General features: G+C 49.5%; 1 protein-coding gene across 1 annotated transcript in view; it reads left to right on the top strand.

The window, feature by feature from the left end:
• UBE3B (ubiquitin protein ligase E3B) overlaps nt 1-17,503 on the top strand; it is an 18,672-nt gene extending 1,169 nt beyond the window's left edge. The window contains exons 3-26 of the mRNA XM_009996822.1: nt 1,629-1,688; nt 2,056-2,160; nt 2,258-2,354; nt 2,813-2,898; nt 3,559-3,641; nt 3,796-3,901; nt 4,572-4,692; nt 5,329-5,506; nt 5,891-6,060; nt 6,742-6,909; nt 7,705-7,876; nt 8,618-8,736; nt 9,359-9,473; nt 9,828-9,927; nt 10,132-10,251; nt 10,577-10,753; nt 10,843-10,953; nt 11,089-11,226; nt 11,625-11,690; nt 13,905-13,963; nt 15,561-15,743; nt 16,032-16,143; nt 16,490-16,582; nt 16,998-17,503. Coding sequence (XP_009995124.1) covers nt 1,629-1,688; nt 2,056-2,160; nt 2,258-2,354; nt 2,813-2,898; nt 3,559-3,641; nt 3,796-3,901; nt 4,572-4,692; nt 5,329-5,506; nt 5,891-6,060; nt 6,742-6,909; nt 7,705-7,876; nt 8,618-8,736; nt 9,359-9,473; nt 9,828-9,927; nt 10,132-10,251; nt 10,577-10,753; nt 10,843-10,953; nt 11,089-11,226; nt 11,625-11,690; nt 13,905-13,963; nt 15,561-15,743; nt 16,032-16,143; nt 16,490-16,582; nt 16,998-17,189 — 2,931 coding nt within the window. The 3' untranslated portion in view covers nt 17,190-17,503. The remainder of the gene's footprint in view (nt 1-1,628; nt 1,689-2,055; nt 2,161-2,257; nt 2,355-2,812; nt 2,899-3,558; nt 3,642-3,795; nt 3,902-4,571; nt 4,693-5,328; nt 5,507-5,890; nt 6,061-6,741; nt 6,910-7,704; nt 7,877-8,617; nt 8,737-9,358; nt 9,474-9,827; nt 9,928-10,131; nt 10,252-10,576; nt 10,754-10,842; nt 10,954-11,088; nt 11,227-11,624; nt 11,691-13,904; nt 13,964-15,560; nt 15,744-16,031; nt 16,144-16,489; nt 16,583-16,997) is intronic.
• Nucleotides 17,504-22,410: the final 4,907 nt, after the last annotated feature.

Below are 22,410 nucleotides of genomic sequence, written 5' to 3' on the forward strand. Positions count from 1 at the left end.
CTGGCGCCGGGCGGTTACAATGTTCGGTCCCAGCCAGTCCTCCAAGGCGCAGTTCCTGGACAAGGCCCGGCAGGCGCGGGAGGAGCGGCGGGAGCTGAAGGAGCGGGAACGCGCGGCGCTGCAGCTCCAGGCGCTGGTCAGGAGGTTCCTCTGTCGCTGCCGCCTGCAGAGGGAGATCAGGTGTGTGTGGGGTTTCACCCTCTGCTCCTCCCCGCTTGGGTCGGCTGGGTTTTTAACTACTGATGCTCCTCCCGTTTCTCCTAGGAGGGAAGTGGATGATTTCTTAGGGGCTGATGAGTCTGGCTCGAGCAAGAGAAGTGCTCTTTCCATCTTCAGAATTGCCAGGAAGCTGCTGTTTGTGTTTAATCAGAAGGAGGACAAAGAGGTAAGGCTGCCACTCTGTGCTTTTCTTCATTTCCAGTACATATTTTAACAAGCTCAATATGTTTAATTAATTTCCTGTTATTATGTTATTCCTGCAGTGTCTTTTGGCTTCAGAAATGTGACCTCTGTCTCCCCAGGCCTTCTTGGAGAGATGGGCCTGTAGGAATGAAAGAGAAGAACCCTTGAATTTTTTAGTAGCAGTTCCATATTCAGGAGATGGCTCAAGGACAGTGTTTCCTGGTGGCTTTGCCAGCCTCAGGGGTTGAGCAGTGCCCATGAGCTGGGTCAGCTGCTCAGTGCCCCGGGCAGGTCCCTTGTGCCAGGGTCCCCAGAGAGCTTTTCTGGGCTGTTTGGGTCAGTGCTGCCCATGCCCTGAGTTGGTGGTTTCAGAGTGAAGCCCTTTGCTGTAATGCCTATAAAATGATGATATTTGCCCCAGGAATCTGAGGGCTGATTATAAGGGAAACAACTAGAAAATGAAAAGCTGTATTTCAGTTCCAATTACAGCAGCAGCAGGTGACTCTGTTCTTTTGAACTTGTCTTCTGTTGATGATGGTGCAAGTCCTGCAAATGCATTTTTCTGTATTTGCAGCATCAAAAAAGAAAAAAAGGTGTGTATTACACAGATTTTTGGGGTGCCTGGCATCCATCTGGGGTCTTGCAGTTCAGTGACCAGGCACCTTGCTGAAATATGTCCATTCTGCTTCCTCTTCTTCCCCTTCCAGCAGCAAGTCAGTCCCTTGCTGGGCCAAGGACAAGGCTGTAATCATTCCCACTCATTTCTCCCAAGTCAAGATAACCTCAGCAGCCAGTTCTGCAGCTCAGAATGGCTTTGGAACTGGCACGTGGCACATGGAACTGGACTGAAATAATAGTTAAGGAGTCGTGGGCGTGACAGCCGAGCGGTGCTTCGAACACACTACTGCACTCAGCAGCACTGAGCTCTTCTAGCTGGACTCCCAACAGGAAGATGCTTTTCCTAGCATCAGCCTGTGCTGTTGAGGGAGGTGTTTAGCAGGAAAAGCTGAGGAATCCCTGTCCTGGGCTCAGGGAGGGAACTCCTGCAGAGCTGTGGTGTGAGAGGCAGATATGCCCTCCAGGCTGGAGCCTTTGGTGCTGTCTGTGTTGGTGTGATGTGGAGGTATCTTGCTCCCTCTGCTGAGCTGTTCCTGCTGCTTCTCCAGAATAGCTCTTCCTCTAGTTACAAATAATGCCATTTTTTAATTATGTTTTTCCCCCTCCAGAGATTTGAAAAGCTGTGCCGGTGTGTTCTGAATAGTATGGATGTGGAGAATGAGCCCAAGGTCAGCAGGAGGGTGTTTTGTTTGGGGCTGGGGGAGTTGTCTGGGCTTTTTAATTCTGTCTGGGGATTTAGGTGGGTGATATTTGAATTTGTAGCTATCAAAAGCGCCTGAGCACTGTTGAGAGTCCATGGTGAAAGTCTGGAGAAGTTCTTTAGTATTCCTCTGGTATATTTACTCTGTGTACAGAGTTGAGGGGCAATTTCTTTCTGAGGTGGGTGGCTTTGACCAGGGAATTTTGAGGAGAGAAATGACTTGCTGGTTGAGTAGGGCACTGAGAAAGTCGTTTTGTTACGAAGCTTCCTGGTAGTGTCTTCTGCCAGCCAGCAACACAAATAACCCCTGCTCCCCTCTGCCCCTGCTTCCCCAGGTATGGTATGTGTCACTGGCACTCTCCAAGGATCTCACACTCCTATGGATCAAACAGATCAAAGACATCTTGTGGTTTTGCTGTGAATTTCTCAAGCAGCTTAAGGTAAATATTTTCTTTGTGCTTTGTCTCCCTGCCTGTCACAGGTCTCAATGTGTCACAGAGCTCTTTGGTTTATTAACCTTGGTGTTTGATGTTGCAGCCTGACATCCTGCAAGACTCCAGGCTGGTCAATCTGCACCTCACAATGCTTGTCACCTTCACAGATACTTCCACCTGGAAAATCCTTCGGGGAAAAGGTTGGTGCATCCAATTTAAGCCACTGATCTGGGATTTACCATTAAAAACTACTGGATGTTCTGCACCTTTTCTTCTCCCCACAAAGATTTGCTCTGCTTCTTTGCTTGCAAAAAGCACAGACTGGGCAGCAAGGATTCCCTAGAGATCAGATGAGCTGTTTCCCTTAGAACAGCAACAGTTCTCATGTTTTTCCAAAATCTCTCCGATCAGAAGTGTTCAGAGGATGATGGGATGTGGTTTTAGCTCTGGGTTTTTGTAGGAAATACACAGAGAAAAGGTAGGCAAGTGTTGGAAGAAAAGGTAACTCTCGTAGCTTAAACAAGACTTGATGTGAAATGCTGTATAGAAGGGCAAGGACCTTGTGCAGGAAGGGCTGGTGAAGTGAGAAGCTGTTCTGCAGGAAGAAGAGGGGAGGCTGTGAGGCTGTGTCAGTAACATCCCTGTTTTAACTCCCAAGGTGAAACCCTGAGGCCTGCCATGAACCACATCTGTGCAAACATCATGGGACATCTCAACCAGAAGGGCTTCTATTCTGTGTTGCAGGTCAGTCTCAGGCTGGTACAGTTCTGTCTCCTCCTGGTGGTCCTTGTTCTGAGGCAGCTTTTGTGGTCCCTATGGGGGTGCTGGGGAGGCAGTTTGTGGGGCACTGATGGGGCACATTAACTTGTTTGTTCTTCAAAGCACTTGAGACCCAGTGCCCCATGTCCTTTTGGCCAGCACTGCTGAATCTATATCCCATTTAATCATCTCATAATGAGTAGGGCAGGAAGGACTCCTGCCTGTTTTTCCAAGCTTTGCTCCTGCCCTTTTGTATGGATTTGGTTTGTTGACTCTTCTGCTGGGGGAAGGAACTGGTGTAATTTTTCTTAATCTTTTAAATTAGACTTATATTACCAGGCAGCAAAGAGCCTTGCCTGTTAATTTTGAAAGGCCTGGAAGCCCTGAGTGCAGATCCTAGAGAAATGAGTCCTGTGGAGTGTCTGGTTTGGCTGCAGTTCCTTACTGGTACCATTTTTAACCTGAAGCCCTTTTGGTTCTGCCAAGTTGCTCCTAGGACCTGGGGTTTCAGTTTCTTTGGTGTTGAGCTTTTTCTCTGCTCTGAAAACGAACACAATATCTTTGTGTTTATTCTACTGGAGTATTTGTAATCATTTTCTGAGTACTGCAGGGTTTTGGTATCTTATTTTGGGATGTTTCTTCCAGATTCTTCTCACTAATGGCTTGGCAAGATCCAGACCCTCCCTGTCCAAAGGCTCCCTAACCGCCATCTTCTCCCTGGCGCTGCGGTAAGGCACCACAGCTGCTGGGGGTGGCTTTCTCTCTGGTTTTGAAGACTTCTCACCCTGCCAGTCTCTCTGTGCCCTTAAGAGTGTCACCCTGCTGAAAGAAGCTGCTTTAGGCAACCAGGTTTCTCACACTGAAGTTTTGTTCTCTCTGCAGCCCTGTGGTTGCTGCGCAGTTCTCGGACAATCTGTTGAGGTCGTTCCTGATCCATGTCATGTCTGTGCCTGCTATAATGACTCATCTTGCTACTCTAACACCTGAGGTGAGTGGGTGAGGTAACAGTGACAAAAATCTGCTAAATATCACATAAGGCCACTTGTTATTCCATTTTATCAGCTCTTGGAACAGAGCGTTGGCATTTCTCTCTTGGCCAGTTTCAACTCTGTGTTGTGCAGGTGCTTCATCCTTCCACCCCCCAGATACTTTGGGCTTTTACTACCACAAATGTTATTAACATCAGTGGGATGATGGGCTGAACTGCCCTCAAAAAAGTAAATAAAATCAGAACACAGCATAGTGACACACAGCTTGAATTTTTGCATGTCCTTATTCTACCCTTTGTGTAACCACAGACCAATCCAAACCAAACCAGACCTTTGCATGGCAGAGGATCCATGATGGGAACTCTAGGCTGTCCTGACTGATCCAGTTAAATCTTCCTGCTCCTCTGTGTGGTTTTGTGCCAAATTAGCCTTCTGTGTTCTTACAGACAGTTGTGAAGCTCTTGTCTATAACCAGAATGTGGCCTGTTCACCTGCCAGGTTAATTTTGTTTCCTAAACCAGCTTCCTGTCAAGCACATTATCTCTTCAGTGCAACAGGCTCAACTTGCTGCTTTATTTGGAGAGAAAAGCCAACCCAAAGTGCTGTGGCTGATCAGGTGTGGCTGTTCTGTGTGGTGCTTCTCACTGGCAGGTCAATTGTGTCTTTCAGCGTCTGGCAGTGATAGAATCTCAGGATCTTTTCCGCAAGTTCATCCTGTTTTTAAGCCGTGAAACCCAATGCAGAGATGTCTGCATGTGCCTAGAAGGGAGTCACACTCTTTGTCTCTTGGGTAAGTGCCTGTAACACTTCTTTTTTTACTGTGCTTCAACAGGGTTTTGAGTCAGATCTTTCCTCATGGGTAAAAGTTGCCTCCAACTCATCTTTTTTTTTTTTGTTCTTATTAAAATAGTTTCTAAATAACAGCTGAGATACATTGTGGGATATTGCAAACATGGTTTGAGGCCCTTTCAAATGGAGGAAGGGTCAGAGACTTGCACTTGTGTACATGTAATCGTGCCTAAACTGGGAAGCATCATCTCTGCCTGGCTTTTCACTTGGGCTTTGAGGAAGTCCTGCAGTGTAGCAGACTGGAATCCAGCTTCCCTAACCATAGGGGCAGCTGAAATTCACATTACTGTAAAAGTAATAAGGAACAGTTGAAACTTGGGAATACCCATGGATGTAGTATTGTGTTGGAGGTGTTGTGGGACACAGCTGAGAAGGTGGCCAGAGTGACAGGGCATCTGAGAGGCTGATGTGTGCTGGAAGTGGCTAGCTGCAGGGCAGCCTCTGGTAGCCATTCCTCACAGAAATCCTCTCCTGACCTGGACGAGGGGAGTGAACTCATTTTGTTTGTTCTGTCTGTAACCACTGTCCTGCAGCATCTGCTCCTCTTGTAAGTCTTGCTGTGCTGCTCCTTCTCCAGGGAACCTGGTGTACTTGGGCTCCTTGAATGATAAAGTCCTGGAAGAAGAGACAGCTTATTTTGTGGGTGTGCTCATCCACATGCTCTCCTACTGCCAGAAGTATGTTTCACAGAAGAAATCCAACCTCACCCACTGGCATCCTGTTCTGGGCTGGTTTTCTCAGACTGTGGATTATGGGTAAGTGGGGAGAACCATGTGGTGACAAGTCACTAAGTCTCTTTTTCTTTTTAATGTTGCAATATGCTTTATGTTTTGCAATGAACAGTGTGAGCCTGTTCAGAACAACTCCTCAGATATTTCAGGTGGTATCTGCACAATATAAACTGCTGCATTCATATACAGACTATTTCATGAGGAAACTAATTAAGGATAGTCAGACTGGTAAGCAGTGGCCATACTGGTACTCTTGATATGAGCCTGTATATCAGCTCTTCCTTTGAGGACCATCTGTAGGCTGGGACCTTGCTCCATTTTGCCTATAAGCTGAATGTATCAAAGTGTCACTGCCTGGTGTTTTATTCCAGCCTGCCTTCTAAAGTGTCTCCCTGACTTGTCTCTCAGATTGAATGAGTCCATGCCTCTGCTGACCAAGCAACTGCAGCATCTCTGGGGAGTTCATATGATCCGCATCCTCTTCAGTGATGTGCTCAGCAAGAAATTGCTGGAGAATCAGGAAACAGCTCAGCTGGCAGCACAGCCAGTTTCCCCTCAGAACAGCCTTCCCATGAAGAGTGAGTCCTGGAGGGTTGCTTTGTTGCGGGGGTGTGTGTGTACCTGTGTCTTTCTCTCACACTCACAGGGCTTTGACTCTCCCACTTCTGCTAAAAGCTTTGAGTAATTTCTGGCAGCAGCTGCTGCTGCTTAGGTGGAGATATGGTCTCTTCTGTTTGTAATTCCTGCTTAGGGTGCCTCTGTGACCTGGGGCAAGTCTCTTACTTCAGTGCTGTGGAAATAGTTGCTTATTTTAGCAGGGTTTTTTTCATTGTTTCTCCAGCTGTTAAAGTGCTCACTGCATAACTTAGTACTTCCCAAGGCAAGACAGGAGGCCAGCTTCACCAGGTGAGGAGCAAGGTGGAGCTGGCTCATGGGGCTGTGATACATGGTGGTTCTGCAGCAGAGTATTTGGAACAAGACAGGTGTAATGAGCTCTTTTCTAGCTGCTGCCACAGCACTGAGTCCTGTGGCCATTAGTTACTGAAGTTGTGGTGAGGTTTTAAGCCCCAGAGAAAAGCCCCCACTGAAGTTCTCTGTTGTTAGCAGCTGGACAGGTCCTGCCAGAACAGTGCACCAAAGCCTACTGTCCGTAGGATGGCTTAATCTGCTTAAAGTCCTCTTGATCCTGTGGCTGAGAATAAGAGCTGGTTTGGAATAGCACTTCTGTGGCAACATCTCACATGCTTCTCTGTCCCCAGATCTCTTCAAGAGAGCTTTCCAGAAGTCTGCGTCTGTCCGCAACATCCTCAGGCCTGTGGGGGGCAAGCGGGTGGACTCAGCAGAGGTGCAGAAGGTCTGCAGCATCTGTGTCCTCTACCAGACCACACTCACCACCCTCACACAGATCCGTCTGCAGATCCTCACAGGTCAGGGCACTTCTCTGCTTTCCAAATCACTTCACGTGGGGGGGGAAAAAAAAAAAAAAAGATTTTTCTTATTAAATTCTGTTGACTTGTTGGTAGTTTTATTACTGACAACAGTTTATTGACTGGCTGGGTGGAAGGCTTGTTCCATCCTGAATCATACATCTGATCAATAGCATTCATCACTTCTTTATCAAGCATTAACTCTCCAGAATACAAAATGAAGCAAGTTTTCCTATAATGAAACCTTGTTTAGTCCCTATCAAACCTGAGTCAGTGTTTTTGAGAAGCCTTGCAGCATTCATCTCCCTCTGGTGCAAACACTGAGTGCTTTCATAGGTCTTAAGAACAAATTGCCTGTCTTAGGAATGGGTGCAGGAGGAGATAAGCACTGTTTTGGTCTGGTGGCTAGAGCAATTGGTCTAGGACCTTGGGTGCTTTGTTTGTGGCTTTAATGGTGACCACAGGCACAACTCCCTTCTTTGTGTTCTCAGCTCTAAGGCTGTAGTGGTGATTGGATCCCAGGCATTTATTCTTTTCTGAAGTTGAAAAATAATTAGTGGGAAAGGGCTTCAGGTGTGCAAACAATGACTTATTCAAAGCTTTTTTTTTTTCTGCTTTCCTGGTGATTGGACATCTCCTGTTAATGCAGACAAGCTGGGGAGCCAAGTGTGATGCTTGTGTTCCCTTCAAGTGAAGTGTTGCTTTGCAGAAGGATCTTTCAGCTCCAAGTCATGAACCCCCATGAACCAGCAGGCAGGGCCAGCTTTGAGTGTGCTTTGTTGTTTCCATTGCTAGGCCTCACTTACCTGGATGATCTGTTGCCCAAATTATGGGCTTTTATCTGTGAGCTGGGACCACAGGGTGGGCTGAAACTCTTCTTGGAGTGCCTGAATAACGACACAGAGGAATCCAAGAGGCTGCTGGCCATGTTGATGCTCTTCTGTGACTGCTCCCGCCACCTCATCACGTAGGTAGCAAGCAGAGGGTGCTCTCTGGGTTTGTGAGGTGTTGTAAGCTGTTGTGTTGCTCAAGCTTCAAGAGGTACAGTACAGGTGTTGCTGCCTCTGCATGAAGATAATGGGGCAGATGAAAGCAGCCAGCTTTTCAGATAGTCCTGAGAAATAATGAGCTTCAAAAGGACTTTTTCCCTCAGCCTGGTGCTGCTTCAGGCATGTACAGCTGGCTGAACTGGTAACAGGGAAGTACAGCCCTGCCTGGGGAGGAAACTTTTCTTCTGCTTATGGGCAACAGTCTTGTCAGTCCAAAACACACACTTTGGTGAGTCCAGATGAGCTTTGAGGAACACAAAAGCTCCCCAGGTTATGTGCTTCTGTTTAAAACCTTTTGTTGTCTCCCTCATAGACTTACACGACACAAAGGATGGGAGAAGGAGTGGGAAGTTGTCTTAGTAGAGACTGTTTTCTTAGCTTGAATGTTGCAAACATTTTTCTGAGGGGGAGTGCAAAGGTCCTTTTAACTACAAGAAACCAGCTTTGCTTGTGTCTCAGACCTCTGACACTGCCTCCTGCTAGGATCAGATATCAATCAGAATCAATAAACAAGGTTTGCTTGTTTATGACTATAGGTCCTTGTGGGTGTCAGTTGTCATAGAAATAAGAGCTGCTGCTAAAGGATAAAGTGCCTTTATGAAAATTTCAGAAGGGAATTAAATTTACCCTTGTGCATTTGCATTTGTGTTCCCTGGTAGGATTCTTGATGACATTGAGGTCTATGAAGAGCAGATTTCATTCAAACTGGAGGAGCTTGTTACCATCTCATCTTTTCTGAATTCCTTTGTGTTTAAGATGATCTGGGATGGAATTGTAGGTAAGTGCTTTCAGTAACTTGAGTTGAGGTTAGTATTAGAACAACAAATTAAATTGATTTTGGAATTTGAAGCTTCTGCTAATTACTGGTTTGGACAAAGACCCATACTATGTTGTGTGGCATGAGAATATCTCCTAATGTCACTGTCCAGATGCCAGTGTTGTGCTTGGCACCAAATTCAGTGCACTTTTTCCTGTTTCCAGTAAGAATTTGTTTTTTTGGCTTTTGCTGGAGACTGAGTTTAGCAGGACTGGGCCATGAATAGGGCAAGAACATTCCATGGTACCTTGACAAAGCAGAGCAGGGTTGTCACAGCCTCCGTGGACACCTGCTGTAGAGCTAGATGCTGGTGGAATTTGGGTACAGCTCAACGAGATGAGGTTGTCCACTTCTGTTGTGGTGGCTCAGCTGGAGCTGGCTGAGCTGGCTTTCATGTGGCTTTTCCTCTTTGGTCCAAGACAAGACTGTCTTCTGGGAGGCCCCAGGCCTCTCCCTTCCCTCCGAAGGCAATGAAGGTTAGAAATACACCCATACCCTCTCCCTGTGGGGCTCAATATGTTGCTGTCAGACGCTCCTGTTACCTGGGGCGCCTGGACATGGGTGCTGTGTTCCTTTTGCTCAGAGAATGCCAGAGGGGAGACCCTGGAGCTGTTCCATTCTGTGCATGGCTGGCTGATGGTGCTGTACGAGCGGGACTGTCGCCGGCGCTTTGCCCCCGAGGACCATTGGCTGCGCAAGTGAGTGCCAGGGTGGGGTGTGCCTGGCTTGTCCTGCAGGGGCAGCTCCCCTGGGGGATCCCTGCCTTTCAATGGAGTGCCTCTAGTTCTGCCAGTGGGATCAAGGCCAGAGCTGTTTAAGGATACCCCTCCTGGTGTGTTGGTCCTCTGTGGATTAGCTGCTGCTTGGGGAAGGTGATGCTTTGGAAGCTGACTCAGCACCAAGCAGCTTGAGTGTCCCTGGCCTTCTTAGATATGTACTCCTGAGTGCTGAAGTCATCTTTGGAATCATTACATTTCCTCTCCCACCCCCAGCTGTTTCTACACCTGGGTGTTTCTCAGGGGTCTCTGAACACCTCTGCCTTTCTTTGTCAGGGACCTCAAGCCCAGCGTGCTCTTCCAGGAGCTGGACAAGGACAAGAAACGAGCCCAGCTGCTCCTGCAGTACATCCCACATGTCATTCCCCACAAGAATGTGAGTGAGGGCAGAGAATGGAGGCTGCAAAGCCAGTGGCCTGGGAGGGAAGGGACGTGCATCCTGACGTGTGTCCTTGGCTGGGAACAGGACAACAAAGAGCTTGTTGTGGGTGTGCGTCATGTGCATCTGAACACCCTGCTGCACTGAAGGATGAGAGTCCTTGTGGGTGAAGAATCTTATTCGTTGTTGTTTTTTTTTAAGAGGGTGCTGCTTTTCCGAAATATGGTTACAAAGGAGAAGGAGAAGCTGGGGCTGGTTGAAACCAGCTCTGCATCACCTCACGTCACACACATCACGATCCGCCGCTCCCGCATGTTGGAGGTGAGTGATTGCAGGAGCAACCAGCAGGGCAGTAATTGACCTGATGAGCATGGAGTGTGAATATGGTTTTATCTTCTCTGTGGGTGCTGCGGGACCCAGTGCCAGTTCTGTCTGCTTGATGCTACAGGAAATTGTTGGACCTTAGTTCAGTTAAGACTGCTATGAACCTGGTGTTTTGACTAGCAAAAAAACCTGGTCTTTTTTGGACCCAAAATTCATGACAAATGCAGATATCTGTGACATATCTATCTCCTCTCTCTGCTGCATCTCTGCATGGGTGTTTCACATGTCCTCCTGGCTGATTGTCCTCTTCTGGTCTGTGTAGGATGGGTATGAGCAGCTACGGCAGCTTTCCCAGAATGCTATGAAGGGAGTGATCAGAGTGAAGTTTGTGAACGATCTAGGAGTTGATGAGGCTGGTATTGACCAAGATGGTGTCTTCAAAGAGTTTCTGGAAGAGATAATAAAGAAGGTGTTTGACCCTGCACTCAACTTGTTCAAGGTGTGACTTGGGGCTGCAGGTTCTGGCTGGGGTGAGCTGTTGCAGGGGAAGCAGACTGGCTCACTGGGCTGTTGTCTGTTTGTGTGCAGACAACCAGTGGTGATGAGAGGCTATATCCATCTCCAACGTCCTACATCCATGAGAACTACCTACAGCTCTTTGAGTTTGTGGGGAAGATGCTTGGGAAGGCTGTATATGAGGTGAGCCAAAATTGTCACTGGATATTGTCAACTCCTGTTCCCCAACACCTGAGCTGCCTGCAGGCCTCAGGTAACCAAAGATGTTGGATGTAACATGTATGTGGTGGAACCTGACCTATTCATTCTTGTCTGTAGGGAATAGTTGTGGATGTGCCATTTGCTTCCTTCTTTTTGAGTCAGCTGTTGGGGCACCACCACAGTGTCTTCTACAGTTCCGTAGATGAACTTCCCTCCTTGGACTCTGAGTTCTATAAAAATCTCACTTCAATTAAGGTTTGAGCATTTCCTTTCCTGTTGTCCAACTCTGTTATCATTGACTGCTGCTGGAAAGACTAGAATTGCAAATGCCTTTGGGGTAGTGATGTTCTTTTAAAACATCCTGGAGGTGATGGGTGGTTCTGAGGCAGGTTGGCAGGTGGCTGCCCTGTGCTTTTACCAGGGCAAGCAGGGAGGAAAATGGAGTCTGAAGTTGTAAACCTGGAAGTGGCAGTTGGGAAGTGCCATGCTTTAGCCTCAGCTCTTGTGCAGTCTCCCCATGACCTAGAGAAACTCGTGTAGTTGTTGTGCTTTGGTGCCTCATGCCTGCTGGGGACCACTTAGAAGAGGACTGCAGAAAGGCAGAGCTGCTCTTCCTGCTGCCAAGCACTGACCCTCTCTCCCTGTCCCTCCAGCGTTATGATGGCGATATCAGTGACTTGGGCTTGACACTCTCCTATGATGAAGATGTGATGGGTCAGGTAGGTCTTATTCAGTGACTCTGTTGAACCTTGTCTCAGCTTTGTTCCAAATACCCTCCTCATGCCAGTTGGTGACAACAGAACTCTGAGCACTGATAGTCAGAGACCACAGCCCTGGCTCAGCCCCATTTCTCCCGGTTAGATCTGAGCTGTTCCCACAGGAGCATTTCCCTCACTCGTCTCATTGATGCTACCAGGAAGAGCCTTTGAAGCACTCGGTGATCCTGACAATCATATAAACAGTTGGGGGCAGAACTGGGTTGGACTCCTTAGCAGAGGTGTCCTTAGAGCAGAGAAACACACTTGCAGTCTGACTTGCCAGCAGAAGACAGTCACTATTCCCTGCTGAGCATTCTGAGAGCTGGTGTTGAGCATCTCCAGGTCAAGCAGTCTGTCCAAGCTCAGGCTGCACTGAGTGCTTTCTACTTCTGGTATTTGTGTTTTTTGATGTGTCAGGTGCTCTGTTTGCCCCCTCTGAACAAGAATCCGAGGGGGACTGCCTGATCAATGACCTTGGCTGTGATGGTAGTTGGGGCTTAGATCTGCTCTCCCTGCATAAAAGGCAGGCTCAGCTTCAGAGGTTTGCTGAACTCAGCTGTAGGATTCTGCAGCTTTGTTCAATATTTGGCTGTGGGCAGACAACAGCTTTTTCCACAAAAAAAATTGCCTTCTGACCCATAATTTCTCTAGAGCCAGGAAAAAAGGTCTGTGTAAGGAGAATTTCCTTTTCCCTAAACACAGCCATGTCCACCAGAGAAGCTTGAAATGTGTCAGGAGGCCTCTTGGTCTTGAGAGGTAAAGGCTGTTTGTTGGTCCCTTGTGAAGGCTTGAAGGTTCATGGTTGCTCTTGAGCCTTGGGTCCTGTGATGATTTGTGTGCATAGCTGGAAGATAAGGGGAGATAAGATAAAAATGCCTTTGCTATCTACATGTGCTGTTGCTGCTGCAGATTCTGTGAGGAGGCCCCAGCCAGCCCTGAGCCTGGGCACTCTTGGCAGCCTGGATCCAGAGGCACAGAGCTCAGAGACCACTAAGTCATGGAGCCTGTATCTGGGGCAGCTCATCCTTGAGAGCTTTGTGTGCTTCTTATTCCAAAGCTGGCTGCTTTGGACCTGGCCTGCACAGGAGTGGGAGCAGCCGTGGCAGAGGAGATGCACCTGCAAAGCTGCCAGGGGAATGGGAAGGGACCTGAGTGTGGGCTCAGCCCTGCTCCACACAGGGGAGGGGTTGCACCCGCTGCACAGTGAGCTCAGTACCCTGCTGCTGGCTCAGGGTTGCTGAGGCTCCAGCTTTGAGGTTTTTTCCACCTTAAAAATTAAGGTGGGAAACAGCATAGGAGAGCCCAGCAGGGAGACATGGGAGGCTGCAGCACTCAAATCCTCAAAATAAAGCAGGGTACTCCTTTTTGCTGGGTGTCTTGGCCAGGCTGAAGCAGCCAGATGAGGTAACCAGATCTCAAATGAACTTGTACATCTCCACTAGGTACAGCCCTTGCTGGGCACAGGGAGCTGAGCTCATTCCCTCTGCTGGGCTCCTCTGACCTTGGAAGTCACCTGGAACTGAAGTACAGAGGCCACAGTAGTATGTGAATAATGACTTTCTGCCTCTTAATGTTGGGGCAAAGATGAGTTATGACTCTGTTGCAGTAACAAGCACCCAGAGGGTCCCTGCTGCTGTCTCTGAGCCGTGCTGGGGGCTGAGCAGCTGGGCTTGGCAGGGCAGGGAGGAGATGCTTCCCACCTGGCTCACTTCCTGATCATGCCTGGAGTGCCCAGCTGGAGGGACAGGGAGCTCCAGGGAGCTGTCACTCAGGTGGCCCAAATGAGACCTGTGGAGCAGAAAGCTTTGGATTGTGCTGTTAGACTGAGCTATGAGCTTGTTGGGCCTCTGGATTCTGGGCTCGTGACAGTCCCCTGGGGCTCCTGGGACTGATTTGTGAGCTGTTCAGCAGTGATGGATCACACTTCAGAGGAGGCTTCCTCCAGGAAGGGCTGGCTCCTCCACTGGCAGAGTCACAGCTCCCTACTGTTCAATTACCATGTTAATAGTTCAGTGAAACTGGTTCAAGGCAGAATCAGGATTATTACTTAAATTTTAAATCCTACTGTTCTACTGTGAAAATGAATGTTTTATGGGAAGGTCTCAGCTTAGCACAGTGTTTCTTCCCATTGTGGTTCCAGGCAGTAATTAGCAATACAATCATTTCTTCCTTCAGCTTGTTTGCCATGAACTTGTTCCTGGAGGGAAGACCATTCCTGTTACCAATGAAAATAAGTAAGTACAGCAATTAGATTTTTAAGGTCAGCACTGCAAAATACTTTATTGTAGTTCCTTGGGCTTGCATCTGGAATGAATTGAGATAGATTGGAGTAGAAGGAGCACATAAATATCTTAATAGAATTTACTGGTTACAGTTCATCGGCAGAAATTGTATTAAATTCGATTTGCAAAATAAAAATTGACAATTTACTTCTTGAAACAGCACTTCTGAGGTCAAAGGCACACAGCCTGTGAGATTCTGCAGGGTTTAATGACGGTGATGGATACAGACAGATGGATTCAAAGCAATTCAGGCACACAGTCGTGAACATAGAGGGCACAGATGCTCAAAGACACCTTGGAGCAGACAGATCTTCTCAGAATGATAACATGTGGCAGTTGTATAAAGCACTGCTCTTCAGAAGAGACAGTGCTGAATTCAAATGCAGTCGACACTGGTACTTTAGACACAGGAAATCAGAGGAGACACCGAGCCCTGTAGCTATTTTCACAGATAAGTGGCTTCTAGATAGTTATCGTAAATGTCAACTCTGGAGCCTGAAAACCAAACCCACCTTTTTGTTCCCTTCATTTTTATTTTTTTTTTTCTTCTCTGTATACCCTTCAGTGATCATAAAAGCAGGATAAAATATCTATTAAGCAGATGTGTGTTTGAACTGGTAATCTGGGGGCTGTTCTCTTTAATGGTAAGTGAAAGCTGGATCCTACCTGAGGATTTGTCTTTGTTAGTCGTGCTTTGCAATCTGATGTTCCCAGTCTTCCCTTCCTGAGCTCTGACCAGGGAGTTTGCATTTGAAAAGATCTTTCTTTGGCTTGTCAGAAGTCAGCTCAGGGAGAAAGCTGAAAGTCCTGTGTGTTGCTCTGCTCTGAAGCTTTTGTGCAGCTGTGCACACAGGTTGGTACTTGGAAGGGAGCAGGAGAAGCATTGTACAGGGAGGCAATCTGGAAACAGTTCTGCCTGATAATGGTGGAGTGAGATTACCTACTGAACACCCAGTCCATGTGATTGTGGTGGTGTCTGCATAGGAGCTGATGGAGAGGAATCCACAAGCTGGGTTGCCTTGACTGTTGGTGAGAAGAGGAAGCCCAACAGTGCAGCTCTTCCATCCTCCTGGTGTGAAGGCAGAAATCTCCCAAGTGTTTTTTGGTGTGTTCATTCTCCTGGTGTGGGTTTAGCTGTAGGTGCATCAGAGCCCAGACAGTTGTTTTTCAAACCTACAGAAGTGCCTGTGATTGTGGATCTGATCCCTTAAGAGAGAAGCTGGATGCTTCTCAGCAGCTGCGAGCTGCTGTCTGGCCAAGGTTGATCAAGTGATTATTAGAGCCAGGTAGTCCCTGCTTTGGGATGAAGTTCTAAGAAATGAGCAGACAGTTATAGAGGCAGAAGGTGGGGGGCAAAGCCTGTGCAGAAGAACAGCTCTTTCTGCTGAACTAGAGAGCAGGGCCCAGGAGGGGAAAGTATAATGAGTCTCCAGGCAGTGCTGGCCCCTTTGGGGCTAGAGAGACAGGTCAGCAGCCTTGCTCCTGCGCCGCTGAGGTGATGGTCTCGCTGTTCCAGCTCCCTCACTGCCACCTTCCCTGTCACACACAGGATCAGCTACATCCACCTCATGGCTCACTTCCGGATGCACACACAGATCAAGAGCCAGACAGCAGCTCTCATCAGTGGGTTCAGGTCCATCATCAAACCTGAGTGGATTCGGATGTTCTCTGCACCGGAGCTGCAGCGGCTGATCTCTGGTGACAATGCTGAGATTGACCTCGAGGACTTAAAGTAAGTGAGCAACTTGGGCTGCTGGTCTTCTAGCTCAGCAAACCAAGCTGGTTTATTACAGAGCTGTTGGGGGGTTTGCAGGAGATTCTTCCATACCTTCCATACCTTTCTACTCCTAACTGGAATTTGAGGAGCAGACAGGAATGAATGAAACTCAGGAATGTGTTCCTTATAGCTAATTTGGACAAAGTACTAATGAATTGGAAGGGTCTTGTGGTCCACTGGCTCCTGGCAGCTGTGACCCTCCTGCTGTGGGACAAAAGTCTGTAACAACCCTTCTCTCCCCAGAAAGCACACGGTGTACTATGGGGGCTTCCATGGGAGTCACCGAGTCATTATCTGGCTGTGGGACATCTTGGCCAATGACTTCAGCCCTGAGGAGAGAGCCATGTTCCTCAAGGTAAATCCAGCCCCTTAGCCTGACCTGTTTGGGGTGGCTGGGCCAGTGCTGTTCTCCTGTTAGCTGGGTGCTTTCTGCACGGGTAGGAGGAGTGTCAGAATGCTTGATGCCCTAAAATCCAGCATCCTGCTCCCCTGCAGAGGGGCAGCTGTGGAAGCAGAGTTCTATAAATGCACTTGTGTCACCATGAAAAGGCCTGTTCTTAAAGGCCAGCAGAGCTGTGCACTAAATCTCAACAGTGTTGTACTGTGGGGTGCTGGAATGCCAGTCCAAGCAGCTGTCTGCTGGGGCTGCCTTTGAGCCAGGCTGCTCTCACTGCTTCTTCCCCTGTCTGTCACTTTTCCAGTTTGTTACCAGTTGCTCCAGGCCTCCACTCTTGGGCTTTGCCTACCTCAAGCCTCCTTTCTCCATCCGCTGCGTGGAAGTCTCTGATGATCAGGTATGCAGTGCCCTGCTGGCTCCTGCCTGGTGTGTTCCCTGCCAGGCTGCTGGCAGCCTCCTGCCCTGCCCAGCTCTCCCAGGTCTGGCTGACCAGGGAACTCTTAAGACGTGAAGATACAGCCATACTAATGGGATGTATGTGGCTGCACCTGCCTCGTCCCACACACAGCAGCACTTGGGCTCCTTCTCCTGTCTCCAGGGTTGTGTTTCCCCTTTGAACCTCCCTGTGCTGCTGATCCCATTTCCCTTTGCCCCCTGTGAAGGGACCTGCACGTGTGGTGGCAGTTGCAGTTACAGGAGAAGCTTTGGTGGGGGACAGAGCTTTTGAGGAGTGACTCTCCCTGTTCCTAGCACCTCCACCCTGCTTGGCAGGAGGAGCAGAGGCTGCAGGGCTGATGTCTGTCCCGTTGCAGGACACAGGGGACACGCTGGGCAGCGTCCTGAGGGGCTTCTTCACCATCCGCAAGAAGGAGCCGGGCGGGCGGCTCCCAACCTCCTCCACCTGCTTCAACCTCCTCAAGCTTCCCAACTACAGCAAGAAGAGCATCCTGCGGGAGAAGCTGCGCTATGCCATCAGCATGAACACTGGCTTTGAGCTCTCCTAGTTGCCCTGGGCTCAGAGCTGCTGGCTGCTGCTGGAGGTGGAGGCCTCCACACACAGGGCATGTATAAGCTCCACGGGAGACGACTGCTCACTCGAGGGCTGGGGAGATCCAGCTGATAATAAGGGTTTACAGGGAAGAGCTTCTGGGCCAGACAGAGCTGGCTCTTCTTGGGCACTTCTCCAGGATGAAGGAGGTGATGGGCCTGACCCAATACACTTCATTTGACACCCACGTAAATTGTCTTTAAAAAGCAAACCCCGGGGGAGCGCAAAAGGAACACTGCAAGTGCCAGTCAGATTAGTGACCGTAGTACCCCCAGCAGGCTCTGCAGCCTGGGCAGCTGCTGCTGTGGGAGTGTTTCTTTTTCCTTTCCCAGGACATGATCCAGTTTCTTACTGGGTGGAAGTCAGTCTCTGGGAAGCTGCTCAAAGGCAGAACCATGACAGAGCCCCCAGGGAGACGAGCTCGAGGCGGCAGCGTTGGACGTGCCACAGTTGGGCACTGTTAACTCAGGACAGGTACTGCACGGGGGCTTCCTCAGGCCCCTGTGTTTCTCTCAGAGAATGAACCACTTGCCCAGACTTCAGAAGCAGCAGGTTAAATGCAGGCAGATGGACCCTGCTACTCTCAGGAAGGTTTTGGAGTGCTGTAGGTTAAGAGCTTGAGCAGCAGGCACGGAGGTCAGTGTGCTGAGCCAGCTGTGCCTCTGCCAAGCTCTTGCCAGAGCCTGTGCTTTGGACGAAAGGGTTTGTTGTCTGGATTTGCTCAGGAGCAGAAAAGGTTTAATTGTATTTAATTTCCAGGGGACAGGAGCTGGCACACAGCTCAGGCAGCCCTTGCTCCCCAGCATGGTGCTCAAGTGGGGCAAGTGCCCCCTGAGCTCTCCGGGTGGGGAATGCGTCGAGATGCTGAGAGCCCTCTGGAAACCTCTGCTGGCAAAATTCCTCTTAACTTGGAGGGAAGTTTCACTTTTTGCTGGCTCCTTTGTTAGGAAGATGTGCTGCTTTGGACCAGGACTTGGCCTCTATGTGACAGCCACGTTTTCTTTGTTGCCAAACTGTTTACTTGGTTGCTTTGTTTCTTTCTGGCCTTATTTTTGACAGTTGATGTTTGCCTGTAGGAGGCAGCTTTTTCAGGTTGTTCTGAAAGTGAGAGTGTGGGGGGGGGGGCACCCGTGTGTCTTGGGAATGTGTGAACCCTTCCTGCCATTTCTAATGAAGTCCAGAATCTGTTCTGTAAAGTGTCTCTGCAGCTTCCCAGCCTCGGTCCCTCGTGCTGCTCCAAGTTCTGCCTCAGCCCGGGCTGGCTGAGAGCACAGGCTGCTGCCCCGTGGGCTGCTCTGGGCTTCTGGCACAAAGGAAAGCCATGTACCTTCTCCTGGTGGGGACAGGGTTAAAAACCAGTCACTTTCTCCCCTTCCCCTGTTGCTGCTTACTAATAAAACAAGCTCCCACAGATGCTGCAAGTATCTCCCCTGTATTCCTTTCTCCTCCTGCCCATCCTGTGCCATGGGTGCCCCTTGTCCTGCTCCCTCTGCCCTTGCTGCTCATGGGGACTTGCAGCAGCCACTCCTGCTCCCTGCCTCACCCTTTGCCTTGCCCTGGTCCAGCTCACAGGGATTCACATCCCATCTAGCACAGGTATCTAGTGTGGAGAAGTCTCCCTGGGCTCCTTGGAAGACCCTCATAACCATGATCTCATGCACATTTCAAACAACCAGACCAGACTTGGCACCATTCAACCAAGAATACAGAGACAGCCTTTGCTTCATCTTTCTCTTCTGTCTTGCCTCAGCTGGTTTCCAGAGAAGTAACCCCTTTTTTGGAACCAATGCCTGGAAATGCATCTGGAAAGCAATGCCAGGATCTTTTTTCTATGTCAACTCAGTAATATTAAATAGGAATGATGGGCAGTGTTAGTGAGGACAGGAATGTCTGCATTCAGAGCATTCAAGATGCTGGACTAAGAGTCCAGAGAAAAATATTATAGTAATTTTTTATTATTATTTTATTTTACATAGAGTGTTTCAGCATTAACCAGTTGTTGAATGTGCATTTGAGAGGTTTAGGCACTGACTTGTACCAGTTGTAGCTTAAAATATCACACGAGAGCTTTTTTCTTCTAGGGAAATGCAGTGTCTAAATAGAGCACAAAGATTGTTTGATGCAGTGAGTTATTGAACGCAGTGAAATAAAATCTTTGCTCCCTTTTTTCCCTTCATTCCTCAGGAGTACAATTCCTAGAAAAGTTCTTAATGCAGACTTAGCTCTCTAAACCTGGAAATATTGCACTATGAGACTCTACATCCAATTTTGTAGCTAGCCTATAAAACCTGATTGTCTAGTAATGGCCCTGGTGGCTGTAACTTCTTTTGGTAGCTGATTTCTGTAAGTCTGGGAGGCTTTGATATGTTTTTAGCTGAGCAGAAGGTGGTGGCTGTGCCTGGGTCCCCCTGCACTGCTGTGGTCTGTGCCCCTGTTCTTTGTAGGGCAGGGATGGGTTTGCTGGGGGAGATTAATGACTATTTTTTCTATAGATGACTTGCTGCTGGGGAGACCATGGTAACATCCCTTGTTGACAGAAATGCAGGGAAGTGAAAAATAAACCTGATGTGAGTAAGATGGTTGGATGTCTCCTCGTCCTTTCACTGGGTGTAGTGCTCCTACTCAGAGTGGGGGGTAGAGGAGGGGGTGGAGCTTTGGGTGCTGGTACCTCAACTGGGAGGGGGGAGGCAGGGAAAGAGGTGCTCAGCAATGCCTTTGTCACGCTAGTTCCTGGGGCATGTGCTGAGGTGGCCCTGAGGGATGGGCTCTTTGGGGTGCTGCTGATGGTGGTGGGAGTGCCTCTGAGCCTGGAGGGCCTGGCAGCTGTGTTTTGAAGCAGGATTTGTTCTTGTGCCTTGGAGTGTGCTTGGAAAATTGCTGCTTGGTCCTGCAGGATGCTGTGGCTTCACTCTGGTACCTTCATGAAAGCAAAGGTGGAGGGTGGGGGTGGTGAGCCTGGCTGAGCCAGCAGAGCTCTGTGCACAGCCCGGGGCAGCTGGAGAGGGAACAGGGCTGGAAAGCCAGGCCAGATCCTCCAGTGTGGGACAGTGGGGCTGTGCATGTCCTCAGGTGCTCACTGCAGATCCCAAATGCTCCTTTCCAGGAGCTCTGCTGCAGGCAGGAGCTGGAGGTTGGTGGCAGAGCTGCCTCCCCAACAGGTTCTGCTGTGGGTGCTGGGGTTGGGTGGGTGGTGGGGCTGGATCTTCACACTGAGGGATCTGACACCTCTTGGATTAGGGAGGGAGAGGAGAGATGTGGGTTTGTGGGGCAAGTCCGTGCTTTGTGTTTTAGAAGCTACCAGGTACTGGAGCCAACATATGGGGGTTGTTGTTACCAATGTTATAATAATAATAATCCAGGCATCGTGTTTCTCTCCTAGCTCTCGCAGCATCCCTGTAGGAATGAGGAGCTGTGCCTGCTGCTCCAGCTCCCCCCTGAGTTCAGGTTTGGTGCAAGGCAGCATAGCCCCTCACTCCCTGGCTCCAGAGCCTGCTGCAGCCCTCCCTGCCCCATCTCACCCTGCAATGGTGGCCCAGGAGCAGGGTGCTGGGTGCCTGCTCTGCAGGCGCTCGCTGGGGAGAGGGAGCAGGGTGGCAGCAAGGAAGAGGGCTCCCAGTCAGCGTGCAAGCGCCATTGTTTTGACACGCAGGCATATGGTGCTGTCAGAAGCAGCAAAAAGAAACCCCTCAGCAGCTGCTGCCAAGGCAGGAGCTGGCAGGCACCAGCAGGGCCGGGGAGCTCCTGCTGCCTGTGCCCTGCCCTGCGCCCACCCACGGCCAGTCCCACCCTGCCCCGGGCACTGGGGCCACGGTGCAGGCACAGGGAGGGGTTTGGGAGCAGACTGCTCTTCTTGCTGCTGCTCAAAGCCCCTGTTTTATGCCACCACCTGGTCTTCCCTCCATTTGATCCCACTGCTTTGCACCTTCCCAGCCTGTGCTCCGTGCTGGGACTGGTTGCTGGTTTGGATGGAGCAGGAGGAGAGTGTGATGAGCTCTGGTCTCCCCATCCCTGAGCAGATGAGATGTTCCTGCAGCTTATTTTTGTGTTTGCTCATGTTTACAGAGAACTGTAGCAGCTCCTACAGCACATCAGTGACCTGACCAGCTGACAGTCAGACCTGTGGCAGTGGCTTGGGACCATCTCCTCCCGGGTGAGTGGCACTGGCATTGCTCCAAAATGTGCCTTTCTGGCTGTTTCCAAAGTTCAAGTTCTTCAATACTGGTCCTGTGCAGCTTCACCTTCCCCCAGGGTGGTTTGAGCACTAGCTGTGGCACTCTAGGATGGGCACAGAGTTGGGGGTCCTCTGTGCCAGGCTGCAGCAGAGGCAGAGCTGAGGGACCATGACAGCCCTTTCCTGCACACAAATGGGCTAAATCTGCTCCTGTCCCGTGCAGGGACTGTTGCTCCTGCCCTGGGGCACCCCAGCTGCACACCTGCCCTATCAGCCAGGTCTAACCTTGCTGTTGCATGGACTGTTGGAGCAGGGAGGGGTTTTCTTTGATGCCTTCCAGGCAAAGAGGGTATTTGAGGGGCCTGTGACTGTAGGGGACTTGACCCCATGGCAGATGTGGGCCCTTTTGGTCCTGCAGCTGGAGAGGAGGAGTCCAGGACTGCTGCTGGCCCCCCAAAACTCATCCTTCAGATGCAGCACCACCCCAAGCCCTGGTGAGGTGGGAGCAAGCATGGATTAGTCCTCCTGTGCATGAGCAAACTCTGCCTTGTATAAATTTTCATAGGACTTGGCAAAATGTATGTTTGTGTCATTTCTGCAAGAGCAGCAGCAGCTCTGCTGCTTACACATTGTAGCAGTAATAGAGGTGCTTGAGTTATAGTGAAACTTATTTCCTTTTACAGCTCCTACAGTGTTAACAGATGTACAGGCATCTGATCCAATCATGCAGCAAGAGATTTTGGGGCCAGTTCTTCTAGTTTTGACAGTGTGTAAGCTAGGAGCAGCCATACATTTTACAAACAAGAATAAACGACCCTTAGCAACATATGTCTGTGCTGGCAGCTCCAATGTAATCATAAATAAGGAACCCTGCTAGGCAGGAATGTGTCTGGGCTCTGCACACAGGCAGTATGGACAAAGCATCTGCCTTCCTCCCATTATATTAATGAGGTGCAGGCACTGGAATCCCTGTGCTGTATGGCTGGAGTTGCTGGGTGGGGACAAA

The sequence above is a fragment of the Chaetura pelagica genome, unplaced genomic scaffold (assembly GCF_000747805.2).
Source record: "Chaetura pelagica isolate M959 unplaced genomic scaffold, ChaPel_1.0 scaffold294, whole genome shotgun sequence".
In the NCBI taxonomy this organism is placed as follows: Eukaryota; Metazoa; Chordata; class Aves; order Apodiformes; family Apodidae; genus Chaetura; species Chaetura pelagica.